Raw genomic sequence first — 22,196 nt, 5'->3', positions numbered from 1 at the left:
ATTGGAAGTCAGCTTTACCATGGAGGATGTGACAGGGACCAGAGATATTCATGACCTATACCCATGTCATGTCATTTCTTTTTTTTTTTTTAGGTTTTTTTTTTGCAAGGCAAATGGGGTTAAGTGGCTTGCCCAAGGCCACACAGCTAGGTAATTATTAAGTGTCTGAGACTGGATTTGAACCCAGGTACTCCTGACTCCAAGGCCAGTGCTTTATCCACTACGCCACCTAGCCGCCCCATGTCATGTCATTTCATTGGTGGTGTCAGTATGGGACAAAAGAGAGACTGCAAAGAGAAGCAAGCCGGCTTTGTCACCATATGGAATTTCATAAAAATGGGCATCTCTCTGCCACAGCCTTCAGGATCAAGATGTTCAGAGAGGCTTCATTGACCCCCATCAGATAAGGCTTGGTCTTGGTGAACTTCAAAATCCCTTCCACTCCTAGGAATCTCAGATCCTACCAGCAGACACCATGGGGACAAGAATGGCTTGGGCTTCTGGAGATCCTAATTCTAGTCTTGGATCTGAACCTATGCTATGACTGTGGACAAATCACCCCACATCTCTTTAAGGGACTAGAGAACTGCAAGCTTTCATTTGGAGTCCAAAGGGAGTCCCAAAGCCTGGGAATGCTCCGATTCTGGATAGGTAAAGAAACAGCAACAAAACAGGGAGACACTCATTATCTCCTCCTATAAACAGTGAGAGACATAGAACTTTTATTTTTTTACCTGTTCAGTGTAGGGAATGCCTAGGTTGATCACAGCAGACATGAGAAGCTCAGATTCAAGCTTATGTCGTTTCAAAAATATTGTAGTATCCTGAAAAAAATAAGAAGGGATATAAATTTAGTAAGACCTAAAGGAAATGGGTAAATAGTCAGTGGACTGATAGAATCTGTCCAGATAAAGAGCTGTGTGTGTGTGTGTATGTGAAGCCATCAGTCAAAATGAACCTCTTCCTTGCCCAGTTTTGACAAAGTAGAGATGATGTAGCTGCACAATAGAAGGGAGTCAACCTGACCTGGCTCTTGATGTCACTGCCCCACCCCCAGATCAATGGCAACCTCCAGACTTGAGATCTTTCTGAGGCCAAAACCTCAACTCCTCAGGGCTCTGCCAACAACAAGGAAGGAACCTCCAAAGTAGGCTAGGCTGACCATTGGCCTGGGAAGGTGGAATTTCTAGGCATTTAAATTGACATGCATTTATAAAAAAACAAATAAACTATAATGGGCTCCTTTCTGAGTCTTCTTTGTATGTTAGTTTTTAGGATCATTTAAAATTAGGAGGAACCTCAGAGTTGAACTTTCCCATTCAACAGATGAAGGAACTGAAGTCCACAGAGGTGACATGATTTACATGATCACAGAGCTAGGGAAGGTCTTTGCAGTATTTGAACTCAGGTCTTCCTAACTCCAAGCCCAACCTTTATAGCTGCTTACTTACCTCTAGTCTGAACTAGTTTTGATTTTCTAGGTTGTCAATATGGATGATCAAACTGTTGCTGTTATCACAACACAGATACAAACCACAATATATGGAAAGACAATCTGAGCAGTCCTAACATCTCTGGTCAATGGAAGGACTAGACTCACCTCCCTAGGTTTGATGGTTTGGGGGTCCATGATTTCTTCCAACATACTCTCGTAAAATTTCACATTTTCCCACACATCCTCGTCATATGGGTGGAAGAGAAGGTAGGACCTGGAGCACTCCAATGCTTTCACATAGTTGCCAACTGGGGGAAAGCCAAGAGTTATGGTATTAGAGCCAGTTGGAGTTGACCCAATTTGTCCATGAGAAACTTTGAAACAGGCAGGAATGACAGAGGGATGAGGACAGAAATTGAGTAAAGGAATGAGGACAGAAATTGAGAAATGCCAGACACTGGTCTACTAGGTAGGGTTCATCCATTAGATTCCCCTCAGTTGGTCTTCTCCCTTCAAGAAATCACACTGTATTTATGGTTCCATGTGGATTGTTATTTGCATTTTGTGTCCCCATTGGGTCAGGAATTCCTTGAGATCAGAGACCATGACTTTTTCCTTTCTTTGCAGCCCAGTACTTTGAAAGGTAGCCAGCAAATTTATTCAACAAACATGTAGTAAGTAATTATATTTCAGACTGTGGACTATGTTATGGATGTGATGATGATGGAGATGATGATGATAATGAAGGTGATGTTGACCTTGACAAGCTCATGATTTGGATTTGAGGAATTGCTAGCCTCACTTTCTCTTCTGGAGCCATCTGGGTCCAGTGACCCAGAACAACTGGCAGAACAACTGGAAATGATCCTGGAGGTGAGGCAGGCAGGGTGAAGTGACTTACCCAAGGTCACACAGCTAGTAAGTGTCAAGAATCTGAGGTTAGACTTGAACTCTGTTCCTAACCATAAGGCCAATGTTCTATCCCTGTATCCCCTGGATAACCTGAGTGTATATAATGTAAATAAAGATAAGACACTGAGAGGTGGGGACCCTCTTGAAGAAGATGAGCTATGTGACCTGAAGGTGAGCAAAGGCAGGGTAACAGGGACATAAGGGAGCATCAGAATGTTCTAGGCAGTACAACTGCCATGTGGGACAGGAGTGGAGGTGGGTGAGTCGCATGCAGTGCTGATTGTCAGTAACTATAAGTGAGCTAGGGAGTTAGATCATAGAGAGTGCCAAGGAGGCAGGAACAAGAAGGCTGGAAAGGGAAAGAGGGGCCAGATTTTCAAAAAGTTTCAATACCAAGCAGAGGAGTTTCTAGTTGATATTATCAGCAAGAGGGCAGCTGGAGCTCATTGAAAGTATGAAGAGAAGACAAGTTCAGACTCATGTTTTAGAAAAATCATCTTGGGAACCAAATAAAGGATGGATTACAGTGAGAAGAAGCATGAGGCAGGGTATCAGTCAGAAGGCTATTATAGTCCATCAGGAGGGAGTTCATGAAGGTATGAAGGATGGTGTGGAGGCAAGGCAAGAAGAGAGCTGATGTGTACAAGAAATGATCTGTCAATGATTGGAGGGGTGGGATAAATATCAGTTACTTCAAATATGACAATGAGGTTGTGAAAATGGTGACCTGGAGGACAGTGGTACTGTCAATAGCTTGGGGAAAGGGTGTCTCCTTTCTACATGCTGAATGTGTTTGTGAGACATCTATTCCCACAAAGCAGTTGATCACACAACACTCTAGAGAGGGGAAAGAGTGAGATATATAGATCTAGAAATCATCAGCATAATGATGCTAACTGAACTCATGAAAATTGATGAGATCACCAAGTAAAATACTATAGAGGGAGAGAAAAAAAGAGAAGCCAAAACAGAGTCTGGGTAGTAACCATGGAATTGACTAGGACAAAGAGTCGGCAATGGTGACTGAGAAGGAGCATCCAAAGAGGTGGGAGGACAGTGAGGAGACAGTAGTATCTTCAAAACCTAGAAAGAAGAGAGAATCAGATCAGAGAGAGTAATCAGTAATGTCAAAGGCTACAGAGAGGTCAAGAAAGATGAAGATTAATAAAAGGCCACTGGATTAGGAAATTATGAGATCCTTAGTAATTTAGAAAGCATACTTTCAGTTAAGTGATGAAAAGATTGTAAGGGTTTACAATCAAATAAGAAAAGGTGAAAGAGAGGCACCTGGTGTAGACAGCTTTCTCAGAGTTTACCCAAGAAAGGAAAAAGATCCATAAGACAATGGCTCTCAGGGATGGTGATACACACACACACACACACACACACACACACACACACGTATATATATATATATATATATACATACATATATATGTATTGAAGATAGGGGAATGTAGGCATATTGGAAGGCATCAGGAAAGAAATTATTAGAAAGGTAAAGTTTTGGGATTAGAGAGAGAGACTGGGAAATAGGGGCAGAAATCTGGAGATGACAAAGCTGGATAACCAGAGATTTGCATCATGAGGAGCAGCACCATTCATCTCTTTATGTTGCAGTGAATATCAGATTGAGATTACATAACATTAGTTAGTAATAATCGCTTAAAAATCTTTATTGCTCAACTTCCCATAGAACAAAACACATTCAATTAATCTGTTCTCTTTTATGCCTTGAGGGAGGTCTCTTTTTGGTCATATGCTATATTTATGGACATCATAGCCCATTTTGTGGCTTCAGAGGTTACTAGTTTATGGATGTGTTCTTGTGCATGTGAGGTCAAATGATGTTCTAAGCCCTTGTATTCAACACTTTAGGATTGGTATGACACCCACTGGGGTAGATACCTTCCTAAGCAGAAGAAAACATTTGTATTAAATATAGTTTACTTGAACCATTTTTATGTGTGCATATTGAGATATTGCTTCTCATTGAAGAAGGATTGGTTCTCATTCTCTAGGGAGAAAGTGGACTAACTTTCCATATTTTTTCTTTTCTTTTTCTTTTTTTGTTAACTTATACATGAAGATAAATGGACTCCCCCCAAAATGCCATATTCTTCCATGGTTGCTCATTTTCACAATAATTATGAATATGGGCAGCTCATCCACCCTGATATCACTATAGTCTTAAAAAAGATCTCAAAATGTAATATTAGTCATTCTTGGGCAAATTCTGAAAATTTATTCATCATAGTCTTCCTTTCAGATAACAGCTACCTCAATTCTAATGATCTTCAATGTCTGCCAAGGTAATGTTGCCCCAAAAGACCAATCTTTTTGAACTCAGATGTGCACTTGTGCCTTGACTAATTAGCATTTCTAAATCTTTAAGGCTCAGAAAATGAGACTGTTCAAAGGAGGTGACCCAAGACATGGAACTTTTTTCCCCTTAGAAGTGAAAGGAATCTGGCCTCAAAATGTATTTAGCATAAATGCTGCAGAGTTTCCCTATAACCCTCTGGATGGATGCTGGGGGTTTGCTTTGGCATGTTTATGCCAGTGCAGAACAAGGAGCTCCCTAGATTCAAGTGATGGTGACTTTTGCCTGGAAACACCAAGGGGACTTGGCAGTTTCCCATTCTTGATCTAAGATGTGAGAAGCTATAAGAGACTTTTCAACAAATCCCAGAGGAATGTGTGGTTTATGGGTTTGACTTGCTCTCTCCCTTGGCTTAGAAGAAATGTATGCAATTAGGACTCTTTCTTTGAAGTGATTTCTGAATAAATATTAGAGATGTAATTCACCTCCCAGATGTCTATACAACATTCCAAGTGGTCAAGCAATAACCTTTTTTTAACTAAATAAAAAAAAATCTAAATTTTAGGACTCACTCAAAATCTTTCCATTTCTTTTTTTGTTAAATAACATCCACCATCTGACTGACTGTGCAACAGGTAACCAAAGAAGAAACTGTGCTTTGTTTTGGGGGAGTGAAAAGACTCATGAGAAGAGATAAAAAATCAAATTTATACTCTGCCTTGTTCTTTTCAGAGGTATCTACTGCTTTCTTTGAACCTCCAATGAACATGACCATAAAAGAGACTAGTTTCCCTAATGTAGGTTGTAGTTATCAAGCTATCATTCCCCACAGTGATCCCATGAGGCAGGGAAACCCATTGCTTTCCACATGATATCAATGATAATGGAACATTCGCCTGGTGAAACTGGGGAGGCAATTAACTTTCACATGCTTTGACAGTTCCAGAGCAGCTGGTTTAAAGTTTGGAAGGATCATAGAGGTCACTTAGTCTCAATTTACAAATGAAAAAGGAGAATTCTGTAATGGAAGAGATCTTGGTGACCTTCTGGTAAAATCGATTCCCTCTATAATATATAGAATAAGTGGTCATGTAGAGTTGGCTTGGAGACATCCTAGGAGGAGATTCCTTCCTCCCGGGGAAGCCATTCCACTCCCATAATTAGAAGATAATCTTGGTATTAAGCTTAAATTTTCCTCTTTTGCAGCATCCCCCCATAATTCCTTATTTTGCGTTCTCAGGCCAAGCAGAAGAAGTAGAAGGTTTGCAGATCCTTGCTAATAGAGCTCCTGTCTGTCACCCATCCATGTAGTGGCTTCCTCCTCTGGGGCCTTCCCAGGTTATCCATGTTGATTTCGTATCCTGTTCAGTGCCACCCAGATCTGACTGCTTCCAGATGTGAGCTGACCAGGGCAAGGGCTAGAAGCCACCTTCTCCTTGATCCTGAAATCTCAGCCTCTTCGAAGGCAGCGAACAATCCCACCAGGTTACTTGGGGGCCTACAGGATCACATCAAACTTGATTTCTACCTCAAGGACCCACAGAGGAGACCTGAACACTACTTTTGCTCACAGCTTACCTTGATAATAGGAAAACTGTAAGTAGTCATAGTGAAGAGGGAGGAAATTGTCAATGGGAGAGAGCTGGCCTGGCCGTGTAGCGAGCTTCCTCACACAGTCATGCTCACAGATCAAACGTTGGGAGTAGAGACCTACAGAGGGGAGAGGGAATACTGGTGAGAAGTGTGACCTTCTGGTGTGAGAGAACTCCAACACCTCACTTTTCCTTTTCCTGTGTAGTATCTTTCCCTTTCCCTAAAACTGCTCTAGAAATAAGTTAATCGTTTAAACAAAACGGATTTTAAAATAGTCATTCTGAAGGGTTCTTTTTTTTTCCTGTTGTCTGTTTTTTTTCAGTTTTCTCATCTCTCTTGAGATCATGGGAGGTGTGTGACTATGAGCAATCATTTAACCTGTCTGAGCTTCAGTTTGCTCATCTTTAAAATGGGAATAATAATGGCTGCCAATCTTGAACAAGCATTCCCTAATAGGGAGCCACATATAAGTAGATATTTTCATCTAATGTTAAAGCTATTGTCTTATTTTGCTACATGTTTGCTTAAGGTTTTAATTATTTTGAGTTTCACAATTTTCCCCCCAATCTTCCCCCCCCCCCACAGAAGGGAGTCTGTTAGTCTTTACATCATTTCTATTGATACATATTTGCAAATGACATGGATATGCCATTTGGCTTCATCACTCAGCACCTTAAAATGGGGCATCTTTGTCATACTGGAAAAGGGAAAGGATTATAACAAGAGGACCTCACACAAACTGCCAGATCCCAGGGTTGAGTGCTGGTACCTCTAAGGCCTAACCCCCTCCTTTTAAAATGCATGTCTGAGAGATGACAGATCTACCCAAGGTGGCAAGGCAGGTAGCAGAGGAAGAGGTTTCTTGACCAAAGCAAGACTCTTCTTATATGTTTTCTCCCTTTCAAAGACTCCAGTTTTTCATCTAGCAGAAGATGAGTTCAAGGGTCCCTTAGTTCTAGTCTGGTGGCTAACAGGGACTTAAACAGATGCTTCCATATCCTTTAGCCTCTGAGCTCAGAAGTCTTTCCTTCCTTTGTCTTCTAACCATAATGGGCCTAGAGTCTGGAAGCTTCCAGTTTTCCCCAGCAGGGATTTACCCTGGATAACCAGACCTGAGCAGACTCAAGTAACAAGAGTGACAATAAATGGATTCCTGATTCTCCCACCCCCCATCACCATTATTGTTAAAGAAGGAAGGTGAATTCTATTATTGGCAAATATGCCAAATCAACAATTCTGTCAAATGAATTTCCTCTAAGTATATGATTCCCCCAAAGGAAAATCTAATTGGAAGCATGAGATTTCTTCTAAAAGAATTTGTTGAACAAGGAGTATAGTAGGGAACTCATTAACCTTGCTTTGGAGCTTTGGGACAAAGCAGGAAAAAACAAAACAAAACATGTGACGTTTGAGATATCCCATAACTTTAATTGGATTCTGAAGGGCTTACAACAATCCAGTTGTGCCTACAAGAAGCAAAGGAGTTAGGCTGTCTTTTCAATTTAGATCTCAGAAATTCTTCAAAACAGTCCCTCTTGGGGGCCTCATTATGTTATCTTGGTGACCCTGTATTCTTGCTAGCCCTGCTTGGGGAATACAAGCTCTGGCAAGTCTATCCCAGCTGGAACAGCTTCAAGTATGGGCCTGGGAATGACCACTGTATCTGTCATTTGAGGATAGACTTTCTCAAAGATTCATCATCAATTTGACAGCATGGGGATGAGTTTTAGCCACTATAATTCTTGAAGACCATTCATCAAGACAAGGGACTCTACTCAGTATCCCTCAGGGGATGCAGGCATATACAGCTTAACAAATTTACAGTTGAAGTTCATGAGGTATTGGAGTATTCTACAAATAACTAGATGCTTCATCATTGTCCCTCTTTTCCTTTCTCTTCTGACGAGACTCCCAACCCAAATATAGTGGTGAATACTCCAGGAACACATGAGTGAGAAGACGGAAGTCAGAGTTTTGGGTCCAAGTCTGACTTGTGTGTCCTTGGGCATGTCACTTGTCACTGAGCAACCAAAGGAGCTGGACTAGATAATGTCCTGAATCTTGTCTCGCTCTAAAATTTTGTGAATTAAAAAATCTTTCCTTCAAATAGTACAACATTGGTCCAGAAAATGACACCCACCAAAGTAAAGTTACCCAGAGAACTTACAATTGTTGGTACAAGAAATAATAAGCTGGAGGTGGGACACATGGATTTTGCTATTCATTGGACATCTAAGGCTCTCTTTTAGTATTCCATTTGATTTTTTCCAGGAAAAATAATACTTATAGTTTATTAGACAGTGTTAAGCCACAATCTATTATATAGATATTCATTTATTTTCTATGGCAAAAACCCATCTGTCAAAATTTATTATAGGAATTACAAAGTATATTTAATGATTTTAATTTAGTCCAGTAGATTGCATAACAATACATTTTGGTAATTCTGTAAGTGTAGCCTACAGTGTGTTTCAGTAAATAATTTTCCGATATGATCATGCCAGATTCATGAGAGCAGCCTAACAAATTTCAGATGATTAAATATATTTTTCCTTAAAAACTAGCATTCTAAGACATTGTGACTTTATGAAAACCTTATTAAAAAGGGAAGTTAAACATTTGCAATTTAAAAATAATTTTGAGTGAGAAAGTAGAACTCAGAAATGAACAGTAATTCTATTTCATTTTTATGAAATATACTATAAAGGTATTTGAATATAACAGCAATTTTGCTATTTTGGTGGTCTCTTTCAAACACTGGAGTTCCTTTGTATCAAATCTTTACCTAATTCTTTCTTTTCCTTTTTATCATTTCCAGGTCTCAGCTATTTGTCCTAAACTGTCCATCTATCCTATTTTTCACATATAGCAGTTCTCAATCTCTCTTAGGTCTCGGTTTCCTCATCTGTGAAATAGGGTGGTTGGACTAAGTTATTTCTAAGATTCTTTACAGTTTCAATATTACCTTCAAATGGAAAGTCTCACCTGCAATGACTTCATAGAAACCATCAGTTTTTGCTAGATGGTTGCGGTCACCATAGCTCTGAGACCACTCACACAGAACCCGGCATTCCCTATCAGCCAGGAAATATTCCTTTAGAGCTTGTTCAAAGGACTCAATGGCCATCTGGAAATCATCAGCTTCATAATATTCTACTGCTTCATGGTAGCGTTCCTGCAAAGAAATGCATGATAGCCCCATTGACAAGAATGAGAAACAACAAGATGATGATACATTAAAAGAGCAAAGTGTCTGATCCTCCGAGTCACACAAGAAAAACGGGGCTGTGGATTGGTTTGGTTTTCTTCAGCATTCTGGCCTGGACTGTGACCAGTCCTGAAATTAGAAGTAAGACTATAATGAGCAAACAGAATTTTCATTAGCTACTGCCAGATACCCTCAGACATGATCTTATTGGATTGAGAAGGATCACTTAAACTCATATGCAGTGAGAAACCTCACTTATGCTATTTTCTCAGCCATCATATCATGAGAGGCAGTAAGGAATGTTGGAGATAGAGCCAAGCTTGGAGTGAGGAAGACTTGCATGGATGTCCAACCTTTGATCCATGTTGACTGAGTAACCCTAGCAACCAACCAAGTCTCTTAGTATGCCATAAAAATTCTTGGATGCCATAAATTTTAGAGAAGGTGTCAATGTTTACCTTCTTTATAAAAGAAATATTCTCATCAGGAATTCCCTAGACCTTTTGCTCCTAGGCACAATGTCAGCTAAACACCACTATTCCCAAAATACAGGCTTTCCCTTTAATCAGGAGTCCTCCTAAGTTTCCTTCCAGTCTCATTGTTACAAAATAATTTTATAACCAGAAAAGGAAATGAATGGTTCCTATCTCAAGAGTAAAATCAAAGTTTAAGCAAAAGATTGTCTGATTGCTTTCTTGGTTGTGATGCAGTTTAAAGAGGCCTGATGGGGGTGAGGTGGGTATGATCCTATGGAAGATCTATGGGAAGACATGGAAAAAAGTCCCAGAGATAAGACTGTGTGTATATTCTCCCATTGGCACCACTGGAGAGAGTTCAAACTTGGAAATTATAGACCTATAAAATTAAAAGAAGGGTGTAATGGCTCCCCAAGCCATCTCCTTGTTTGTTGTGAGTCTGGTCCAAAAGAATCACCATGGTCATTTCTGAGAGTTTAGAATTCTGATATATGACTCCTGCAATAGTCTCCCAGTCAGTGAACCCAAGCCATGGTTTTAGTGAATGCTATCACCTTGACTTATCAGATCTAGGCTAAGGTCTAAAGCAGTACCAAGGATGAAGTTAGAGGTGATCTTTCTGGAAGAGATTTTTGGTTGCTTGTGACCAGGAATTCAGTGATTTGCAACATTGATTTTATTGCACTTGGGGTGATGGTTGGTGGTGCTTGTGTCCTGGGATCCTTAGACAGATTAATGAATTTTAAGACCCTTCTAAGAATCTTTGTTTCAAAATCATTAGATATATAAAGGTTTGCTAAGGAAACATAATAAAATTCAGATATGGGAATTTGTTTTATTCAAAAAGTTCATGGACTAACCAAGTTAAAAAAAACAAAAAATAAATCAGTTATGGTAAACTGCACAAGTTTTGGTGAATCTGCTAATTTGGGATGATTTATTTTCTCTTACTTGAAGTATACCTTTCCCTTTCAGGCCCAATCACAATTCAAAACTCAGAAAAACTTCTTCCTTACAATAGAGGAAACATGCCAAACTGTTTCTGTCCCTGTCCCTGTCTCTGCCCCACCCCTCTCTCTCTCTCTCTCCCCCCTCCCTCCTTCTCTGTTTCTCCCTCTCTCTTTCCCCTTTCACTTACCAGATGGGGTTGGGCTTCTTGTTTCCCTAACTTGGCTCCTTGCATTGTTTCAGTATTCCCATCGTGAGTAGGCCTTGCCATGTGCTCAGGGTTGGCTGTCAGGAAAGTATTGACAGCTTCAGCAGCTTTTTCCATCTGGTTTGTCTAAAAGGGAGCAAGAATGGAAAGCAGATCAACATTTGAAATATGTAAGTATCCTGGCCCTTGTACCAAGGGGCTGAGCAGCCAAGCCAGAGCCAAGCCATCAAAGTAGCTGAGTCGGCATTTGGAAGGGTCAGAGTTCAGGAATCAGTTCTAGGGGCACCACTATTGTGGGTGGGGGGGGGATTCAACAAAAGAAGAACATCTCTGCATTCAGGGGTTTCTAAGCCTGGATAAAGGAATTTGGTCCTGAGTTTCATTCTTTGGATCTGGCTTTTTAAAGTCCGCCCATGTTTCTGGGAAATACAGTGCATTTGCTTCTTATCGTCTCTTAATCATTGACCAGTGATTCCAAGGACTTCTCCAACTTGAAGGCAAGTATGGACACTTTTTCTTTACCTTTGATCCTGAAAACAGGAGCAGGACAAACTTTAAACTTCTCAAAGCTTAATTGAATTAAAATGGAGGATCTTGAACTTTGAGAGGCCTCTAAATAACTCTGCTTCACTTCAATCAATTCACTTAAGAACCAAAACATCATCCCCAATGTCACTGATTCCTCTTCGAAAACAAAGATGACCAATGTATAACCCAAGTCAAATATTCTTGGTTTTGAACTTTGCAGGGCAAGAATGAAATAATGGACCATTTTTGAAAAAGTGCCTAGGAATAGCAAAATCTGTCTGACTCTAGCAGTCAACTTGGCTCATCGTTCCAATGGTTCCCTCTCCTGATTTTGCTAAAACCTTGAAAATCCAACTAAAAGGTTGCTCCTTGCATGAAACCTTCCTGAATCCTTTCCTGATGATAATACCCTTTCCCTTTGGACTTCAAGTTTACATTCTCCCTAGGGATATGATGTGGCCAGAGCAGCACATATCAAGACAAATAGCAATAAAAACTTGAAGAATTTTGAGAAAGACTTCGCTTAGCAGTTGAAACCTAAGATGAACCTGGTAGGAAAAGATAGATTAAGAGGTAAGATGAGGCTGGTGGCCATGTGAGTGGAAAGAAGGTGCGGTGATGATGGAATCGACAGGGCTTAGAAACAGCTATTATGTAGAATTCATATCCTATCAGGGAGACAACATGTAAAGAAATAGAAATAGAAAAAATACATAAAAGGCAGTGGAAGGACATCTTGGGACAAGATATTGACAGTTACAAATTAGACAAAGTAAAATGTACAGTTTAGGAAAATCATCTTGATTGCCAAGAAATCGAGGGATAGGAGCGGGGAGGGATTTATGGCAGAGAGACCAATGAGAAGGCTTTGCATTAGTCCAGGTGAGAAGAGTTGGGTCCTACACCTGTATATTGGGAGGGAAGGGCACACAGGGGATGTAAAGAGAAGGAAACATACCCAAAGTGCCTACTGTGGCCAAAACATTGGGCAAAGCCTTTTTTACAAATAAAGTCTCATTTGATCTTCATGGCCATCCTCAGAGGTGGATTATAGAAATGGATTATATCTTTGTAGTATATTGTTATTTATATTATTCTTGCTTATAGTTGAGGAAACTGAGGCAAACAGAAATCAAGTGATGTGCCCAAGAATACACAGATAGTGACATAAGAGATATTATAAAAGGAGAAATGCCAAGATTTGGCAGCAGAAATTAATATGTGGGTTAAGAGAAAAAGAGAAATTGAGGTTAGAAGCCTGGGGGACTAAGCAGATGATTGTGTCCCCCAAAATTATAGGGAAGTTCCAAAGGATGCATGTGAGGATGAAAAGGAATGAATTCTATTTTTAGGCATGGCATTCTTTAGCTGGCTATGAGAATCTCTAGAAGAGAGAGAAGCATGGTATTCTCCAAGAGGATACTTTCTCTCTTAGGGAATGGGAAGTGTGTAAAGTGACCCTTCTTATCCTGAGGAAACATTTTCTAGAGACCTTGAAAGTGGTATACTTCATAAGTGTCATATAGTCACTGAAAGAAAAGGAGGAAAAGCCCTTAAGAAGGCAACTTGGAATAACAAGGAGAGTTTGGGGTGAGGGCCTGGCTGAGGGCCTGTAGATTGGTGGCATGTGTTGGCATAGCAACAAGTAAATATTTAAAAGAATGAACTTTGTAATTGCCACACACAACCACTCAAATACTTCACTGAAAATGTCTAGCCTAGGAGTTATTAACTTGAATGAGGGGCAGTCTACAGATTTTTTTTAAAATGTATAATTGGAGTTTTTTTGGACTCCTGTGTATTTTATTTTCAGTGCCTAAATTCATTAGCCTGAGAAGGTCATAAACTTTACCAGCCTGGCAAAGGGCTCCAAAGCCTCAAAAACAGATCTGACCCTTGGTTTAGGCAAACACTAAGCACATACAAGAACCACAACATCTTCTCACATGCATTGGGTGCCCCAACATTTGGATGACAGAGAAATGACATTCTACCATTCTTAGCCACCCTTAACACCAGAGGCCTAGATCTCCCAATCAACCACTAAAACTCTCATGAGACAGGATTCCGACTTTTGATTCTTCAAACAACTTTAGTTTTCAATGCTCAAATCTTCAAGTAGTTAGTCATTCCTTCTCAAACTTCTATAAAAGTCAATTCTGGAGCTTATGATAAGGCCAGGAATGTCCCTCTCTACAGTCTAGTTCTTTAGACTGTGAATTCCCTCAGGAAACCAAAATCAACTGATGGTGTCTGTGCAACGGATCACAGTGGCACTGGAGTTCTTTCATTCTTTGAATGGGGCTAACCCTCTAAGCTAGGGTGTCAAGAAAAGCCCTAAAGATATGTTCATTAAATGCACACAGACACGTATTTTTATTAGCAGGTGGCTCTGTCCCATATGTGCTAAGAAATAGGTTTCAGCTGTGGTCATGAGTGCTGGCACTACTAACAGAAACTCCACAAAACAAAAGAAAATAGAGAATCACCAGTTAATGTCTCCAAAGCAGATTTTTTGTTGTTATAATCTTTGTGACCTTGTTTGAGATTTTCTTGGCAAAGATATTGGAGTGGTTTACTCTTCCTTCTACAGACAATTTTGCAGATGAGGGAGCTGAGTCAAAGAGGGTTAAATGACTTGTCCAGGGTCGTACAACTAAGTAAGTATCTGAGGCTAGATTTAAGCTCTATCCATGTACCACCCAACCACCCAAATGAGATTTGCTTTAGAATTAAAAAAAATAGAGGGTATTGAATTCCCCAAGAAAAAATAGTCAAAATAATGAAATGGTGAAGGATTTAAGTTAGTGATGAAGTAGCATGAGGAGCAGAATCTTCCTCCTAATGTGAGAGAGAAAGTGGGAGGGCATGCCCTCACCAAGATTTGGACCATTTCATCTCTAACTATGGGTGGGTGAAGACCATGGAGTCATGAAGAACATGGCGTCCTGCCAGAAAAGCATGGAGAAATGGGGGCAGTCATACCACAGTGAAAGTGAAATGGACTCTGAAAAATTCCACACTAAGGGTAGCAATTTGATCCTTTCCTGTTTGAATGAGGAGAGAAGCAACTTGAGTCCCCGTTTGCCCCTATGGGCTTTTCAAGAGCCAAAAGCAAGAGACATAGGGGGGTTGTCCCCGTGTTGTCTCCCTGGACTCAGGCAATGGCCCTCACATGGTCCTGCCCCTTTTCTGAGAATCAGGTCACATATCTCAGTAGGGAGGACCTCAGAGATTATCTTCTCTAACTATATTTTATAGAAAAAGAAACTCAAACCAAAGGAGGGGATGGAAGAAGAGAGACAAAGAAGGAAAGTGGAGGAGGGAAAGTCAGAGAAAAAGAGAAAGAAAGTGACTTAGCCAATTCATAAGGTTAGTGAGCACTGGAGTCAGGGGTTCAACCCAGATTTCCTGATACTGTCTCCAGAGGTCTGGACACTTGCCTGGGTGGCTTACAAATGACCCAGGTGGTTTCTTATTTTAGCCATTTCTTTTAAACTTGGTTCTAAAGTTTGATGACACACTCAGTCAATAGCCCAGCATGCCAGTAGTAGAGGGTCTTACAGTGGCAAGAATGATGCATTGTTGTCCTTCATTCTCAAGGGCCAAAGTGACTTCACAATGTTAGAGTCAAATTACAAGATGCCCGACTGTGACTGATCAGATCAATACGAACTGGGAAGGTTCTACCCAGATCTAAAACAAAGAGGCTATGTGAACATTTGGGCTTGATTCTTGAAATTTGCACATCTTGCTTTTCTTTTCAGGAAGGAAAAGGATTGATGGATGTGGTACCGATGTTGCTTCCTTCTCTCCCCTCACTCTTTTAGTTGCTGTTAATGTTTCTCAGTTTAGGTAAAAAAAATTAAAAATCATAGATTTCAAGCTGAACAGAATTTGCAAGGCTATCTAGTCCAACCTCCTCCATTTTACAGATAAGATAATCCAGACACAGAGAGGAAATGACTTGCCTGAGGTCAAACAAGTAGCCCATGATTGCATCAATATTTTAAAAAAGGTTTTGTAATTCAAAGGACAGAAAGGTGGTATAGTGGATAGAGCACCTGGGCCTGGAATCAGGGAGATCTGAGTTCCAATCTAGCCTCAGACACTCAACATTAACTATGTGACCCTGGGCAAGTCATTTAGCCCCTTTTTGTCTGGGTTTCCTCATTTGACCCAGAGAAAGAAATGACAAACCATTACAGTATCTCTGCCAAGAAAATTCCAAATGGGGTCATAAAGAATTGGATATGAATGAATGTCAACTTGTAACTCAAAACCCCAGGATTACCAAGTCAATAGGAAACAGACCCCATATTGCCCCAAAGAGTCCCATAGACGACATTTTTAAATGTATTTTGAGTATAAAGGGGAAAGTAATCTACAACTATATGCTCTTGGAAAGTAGACACATACAATGTGTTAGAGTTGCTAATGTGGGAGAAAGATCTACCTTTAATTCCAGAGGTCATCTGGTCCAGAAAAGCAAAATGAGTCCCAGAAGGGGGAAAGGACTAAGGTCACAAATGTAGAATGTAGCAGATCCCAGATTTGGACTGCAGTTTTCCAACACCAATTTTTCAATAAGCAAGAATAGGAATTCTTTAGCTTTTTACTATCATAGACATCTTTGGCAGGTAGGGAAGCATTCAGATTCCTCAGAGAAATGTTCTCAAGTGCCTAATGTATTATAAAGTAAAGAAGTTATACTGAAATACCATTATTGACATATTATTTCAAAAAAGTTCCCAGATTTGGAGCTCTACATTTTAGAAAAATGAAAGTTGAAAACTATTTTATATGTAATTGAAAAAATAAAATACTACTAATTGTGATTTTAAAAAATTCATGAATTTCAGGTTATAACCCTGTTGTAGAAGGTCTTTCAATATGTCATAAAGAGCTCCCATTTCTACCTTTTGTAGGTTTGTAGACTTCATTGATTTATATTCTTGACAATAAAAATGAATTAATGATGCCTCCTTATCAATTATCTTGACTTGTTTTACTTGAACCTGATCATAGAAGGCCATCACTTAGGAAGCTCGGTTTCCAAATGGTGAAGACCTGAGTCTTCTCTTTGATCCATTCAGGCTGTGGACCCTGATCACATCACTTCCCTCATGGGAAGTTCTCTAGCATTGTCAATTGAAGAATAGTTGCTTCCTATACTATTTGAGGAGATTTCCCTCTCCCACAAATTCTCCACCTAGTTGAAATCACAATCCTACTCTCCTCTCCATGCCCCTCCCATAAACTCTATCCAATTTTGATGATACAGGTTATATATATGCATTATAAAAAAGAAATCCATCTCTACCCCCCATGGAATGACATGGTACTAGAAGATATGGCATGCATGTAAATTACCACCTACTAAGGAAATCCAAAGATATTTCTGAGGTTAAGGGAGCTGGTGGGAAGCAAGAAAGCCTTGGTGTGGGGGATAAGTCCTTAGCTCAGCACTGAAGGAGCTCAGGGAACCAAGGAAGAACAATGAGCATAGCATCATGTGCACTGGCAGAACTGAACCCCTAATTTTTAAATGATGAAAAGATTCAGGTGTCTTCTCTTCTTCACTTGTTTTGAATTAAGGGAAAGATGGTGGTAGTTCTGAAGAAAGGCTACCCCTTCCACACAGTAGAATTTCTTGCTTAATTTCTGATTTGGGAGGGCAGAGAAAGGGTATGAAGCAGAGTTTACATAATGGAAAATGCTGAATATGACCCCTAGGTTAAAATCTTTGCAAAAGTTTATATTTGTTGAATTGTATTTTTCTAAGTGACCACTTTCAGGCAGTTGTGAGCTCTTGAGCTAAGGATTGCTTTGTTATTTTAAACTCAAATTTCTCTAGTATTTGTCGAATTCCCCAGAAATGTGGCTAAAATGTGACCCATTTATCATCTTTGTCTTACTTGTTAGTATTATGTAGTAAAACCAAAGGGAAAATGAAATGGGATGTTGAAAGACCATTGTAAAGAGGGTCACAAGGTTCTGGAATGAACTTCCAAAGAAAGGCTTAGAATTGCCACCTGAATTCCCTTAACTGGATAAAAGCAAGCCAGGAAAGTCATCTTGTAGTAGAGAATAGCAAACAGTTTCATGAGTTCTTCCAGTCTTACATAGGCAGTCTTATTTTGGCAGCCTCCTTGATAATTGCCAAGTAATGAACATGTACACAAGAGGCACGGGTCATTGCAACAGGGCAATTTAGGGCTATAAGAGACTTCTGAGAACATATACTCCGAATCTCTTATTTTTAACTGAAGATGACATAAACTGCTCCATGGAAAATTTTAGAAGTATGTGACTTCCAAAGGTATTGGCCACTGAGAATCAAAATATTCAGGCCTAAGTCAAAACTTATCTTTGAGCTTGAGGAACTATTCCTATTCATCTCATTCTGCCAATGTGGCTAATGCAAAGAAGCTATAGTTTACATTGCAAATGAGTGAGGGAACTAAAAAAGATGGATAGGTCATCTGGAAAGACTAAAGAATTATAAATCAATAGCATGCCCTTCCATTGGTCTAAATGATGATGAATATGGTGATGACAGAGAGGTATAGAGAGGGGGAAGAGATAGATACATAGATAGATAGATAGAGATAGATAACAGAAAGAAAGATAGATGAAAGGAAAAAGATAGCTAGATGATAGAAAGAAAGAAAGATAGATGCTAGATACAGACAATATTTAGTTAGAGGACTCAAGGAAGGGTTCCTGCACGTTATTTAGGGCCCTTGTTATGAGAGACTTTCAGGGACCATGGATAAGAGGAACAAGGATGGTCAGGCATGGATGGGTTGGAATCTACAAAGTTAAAGGGAATTTCCAAATTGATGAAATCATAGATACTTGGAGTTTTATTCCTTCCCTCTTCCTTTCCATTTCCCCATAGGACCATTAGAGAAAGTGTTATTCACAAAAACATGAATAGTAGTAAAATTTCTTTCTTTCTTCCTAAAGACTAATTGGCATGCATTTCCCATAGACAAAGTTCTATCACCTATCCCAATGTCTTTGCACAGGCTGGAAATTCCACACCTAAAATGGTTTGCCTCCTGGCCATTGCCTCTTAGATTCTTTTTTTTTTTTTTTTGCAAGGCAATGGGGTTAAGTGGCTTGCTCAAGGCCACACAGCAAGGTCATTATTAAGTGTCTGAGGCCAGATCTGAACTCAGGTCCTCCTGACTCCAGGGCCGGTGCTCTATCCACTGTGCCACCTCACCACCCTGACCTCTTAGATCCTTTAGCTTCCTTCAGGGTCATTAGCTAATGTCCTCAGGTGTTAGTCCCCTCCATTTCTGCTCTGCAAATCAGGTTGATCTCTTTGGAGTGCATCCTGCAAGTGCACAGGCAGCATTGTAGTTTCTTTTTCCCTTATTCCCTACCTCACCCTCACCCTAGGAGAAAGAATGCTCCTGGAGGATGAGGGCTTTCTCATTGTGTTTCTCTCCTGATGGGTTAGTGCAGTACTGGCTAAGGCAACAGCTACTTTAAAAGGGCTCTTTGATTATTTCCTCTGGGGAAAAAACTTGGATTTGGAGAATGTGCCTGTGAAAGCCATTCCATTGGCTGCTGTCCCTGCTCTCCTCTCCGGTGTCTGGTGGTTTCATGTCTACCCACCAGTGGCTTCTTGCTCTGAGACTTGTAGCCAAATTACAATCTGATGCTTCCAGTGAATCACTCTACACCAATAGGAAGCCACCGACCAACTTATCCTGGCAGGCTTTATGAGGGAATAGAGTCCGAGAAGTGGAGTTTTTAGAGGAAAGTTCACATTCGAGGAAAAGCAAAAGCCATCCTGATGAGGGTGGAGGGAGAGCTGGTCATTTGTGAAGCCCTTTGTCAGCAGCTTGCCATGTGATATTTCAGAAGTTCGATTAGACAACATTTACATTTTTAAAAGGCTTCACATTTGTGGAGAATATATCCTTAAAGCAGTAACTAAAATATTTGCAGCTTTATTGGACTAAATCTTTCTGTTCTGATTTTTCCCTAGCAAGGAATCAGCCAAGAAGTGGATTCTCTCTGAACAGCAGGAAGATCATGCTATCTTTTACCCTGACATTTATAAATGTCAAATCACACATGCTTCCAATTAAAGTCCATGGGGATGGGTGGGTTATGGGTCCATATTGCTTTTTAATTTACCAAAATATATTTGTATCAAATTGTTAGAAATGATTCAAACCAAAGAGCAAAATAAGAAACCCTCATCTACATACAAGATGTCACCAGGTCTAATTAGAAGGAAAGGCTGACCTTAGATTATTCAGTAATTGGGGTGGGAGATGGAGACCATAGATTACCTCTCATTGGCTTCCAGTTACTCTTTTGGAAACATAAGACCTCTTTTCCTTCAGCATAATCTCACTATTGTTAAGGTAAATGTCACTTGTTAAAGTTCACCCTTGTTAAAGGGTATCTTGAAATGAATGATTTATTTTTAGTATCTTGAAAGATATTTCCAAGGGATCAAGAGAGCTGGCATCTATCCCAAACAGATCAATGATACATAGAAATGACTCGTATACTCATATACCCTAACTGCCCTTTTCATAGAGATAGAGAACTAGAATCAAAGTCAGTAGCCATGGATTTGGGAACAAACTGTGGTGAATGATGTGAACACAAAGAAGAATGGGATGACTTATATGTGTTGATGCAAAGAAAAGTAAGTGGAAGCAGGAAAAACAAACAAACAAAAAAACTCAGCAATGAATGTTGACAAATGACAATGACCCAATATCATTCCCAAAGAAGAGTTACCACCACCCCTTCCATCTAAATCATTTAACTTCCCAGTGGTCTCTAAAGGCCCTTCTATTCTAAATCTATGATCCTCAAATCTGCAGAGATGGAATAGTATTTGGGCCAAGGTCGGATGACATTCAGAATCCCTTTGGGTGCAGTCCTGAGAATCACATTTTAGGAAGGACTTTTATAAATTGGGGGTGGGAGAAGGATGACCAGGATGGCCTTGAGACCAGGTTATAAGAAAAACTGGGGAGGAAGTTTAGCCCAGAGAGGAAAAGACTCAGGGCTCATAGGACCATTGCATTCCACTATCTGGAGGGTTGCCATATGGATAAAAGATTTGAATTGGTTGATTTACAGAAGTAGGTGAAAGTTGTAGAAAGATAGATTTAAAACAAAACCGCCTGAAACCGTAGAGTTGGACAGGATCTTGATATCCCTGTAGTACATATTGTCTAGGCTAAGTCATCTAGATGTGGAACCTTGCCAGTAAGACCAGGGGACTTTGAAATTTTGATTAGTTTTATTGATCCTTACTCCTACCTTCACCCCCAACAAAGGAATCTTTTAAAAATAATTCTTTATTTTAGTGGATTGTTCCCTGAGAGAGAAGGGGGCAAGTGACCTTCTTAGAAATTAACAAAATATAAATACAAAAATTAGCAATAAACTAATTTGAAAGGGGACTCTTGATTATTTCAGTCCCTATGGGATTTTCTCTAGGAAAATGAAACACTTTTTTTCACTAAGTGACTCCAAGGGTCTGTAACTCAATGCATGAACTTTACATTGCTCAATAAAGCCAAGGTTTTCCTTTTCTGTGCACCTACAATGTCCACCACAAGGAAAATAAGCTTCTGGAAGACAGGGACTCAGTTGTAGTTTTAGTTATTATTCCCCCACATAGGGTCTTACACATAGTAGGGACTTAGTAGAAGTTTGTTAAATCAAATAGGCTTACATTCCTGGAGGGAATGAATTTTTTTTTCATAGCAGGTATGGCTAAAGACTATGAAGCTGGGCCAAACTGGTCCCTGAGTTCTCCCACATTCCTTTTCATCTCCTTCCTTCTGTCCCTAGGACAAAAGGGCAACTAGATATCAACCAATCCTTGCCAAGGCCTTAAGCTCTGATGAGAACTAGAGATGGTCCCTTCCAGAAGTATTTGCCTTTTTGCACAGGATTCATCCAAAACAAATGAATTCTCAGAAATCAGTTTAGATACCAAGACAGACAGGAAGAATGATGTTTAGCCAGCAGACTCCTCCTAGCACCTTTCAAATTCTGTTTGTAAAAACAACTGATGAGGGCTGCCAGAGATTTCTAGCTTCTGAACATGCTGAAGAAATCCTCCTGCAGAAAAGAGAATGAGCATTGATGTTGGCTTCTGTGACAAGGTAAAGACTGATCTCATCAAATGAAAATGTGTTTTGGGGGAAGCTGAGTCATCTTTAATGTGGCCTTGTTTGATAACACACAGCCTGTTGGGTTAATCATTCACCCCACTCAGCATCTGTCTGGTTTTTGTTATCATTATGGAGATGGATGCTGGATCACCCCAATGACACTCTATCCCCAGTCATGATTTCAGTGCAATCACCAGCCAGCTGAATGATAGCCCTCATCTACTCCCTATCTGTCAAACTTTACACTACAGTTCATTATAGCCTTAGAAGTGGATTCCAAACACCCTCTGGGGATCAGCTGTGGAGCAGCTTAATGAGCCATAGCTAAAGGTTGACTCAACATCTGACCATCTTGGGAGGTTCCAAAAACTCCTTTAAATATATGCGCACAAC

The 22,196-nt window shown here is 40.0% G+C and overlaps 1 protein-coding gene across 2 annotated transcripts in view; it reads right to left on the bottom strand.

The window, feature by feature from the left end:
* The window catches only part of P3H2 (prolyl 3-hydroxylase 2), a 138,866-nt gene that overhangs the window by 20,987 nt on the left and 95,683 nt on the right, over positions 1–22,196 (bottom strand). The window contains exons 2-6 of one of the 2 annotated variants that reach the window (XM_074190649.1): positions 11,086–11,229; positions 9,249–9,438; positions 6,249–6,380; positions 1,601–1,743; positions 735–824 (exon numbers count right to left, since the gene is read on the bottom strand). In XM_074190649.1, the coding sequence (XP_074046750.1) occupies positions 735–824; positions 1,601–1,743; positions 6,249–6,380; positions 9,249–9,438; positions 11,086–11,220 (690 nt within the window). In that variant the 5' untranslated portion in view covers positions 11,221–11,229. Of the gene's footprint in view, positions 1–734; positions 825–1,600; positions 1,744–6,248; positions 6,381–9,248; positions 9,439–11,085; positions 11,738–22,196 lie in introns of those variants that run through there. The other variant, XM_074190648.1, reaches the window with a different exon arrangement.

This window comes from Macrotis lagotis, chromosome 6 (genome assembly GCF_037893015.1).
Source record: "Macrotis lagotis isolate mMagLag1 chromosome 6, bilby.v1.9.chrom.fasta, whole genome shotgun sequence".
Lineage (NCBI taxonomy): Eukaryota > Metazoa > Chordata > Mammalia > Peramelemorphia > Peramelidae > Macrotis > Macrotis lagotis.
Note: the sequence above shows the minus strand (reverse complement) of the source record. Positions and strands in the feature narration are given on the sequence as shown.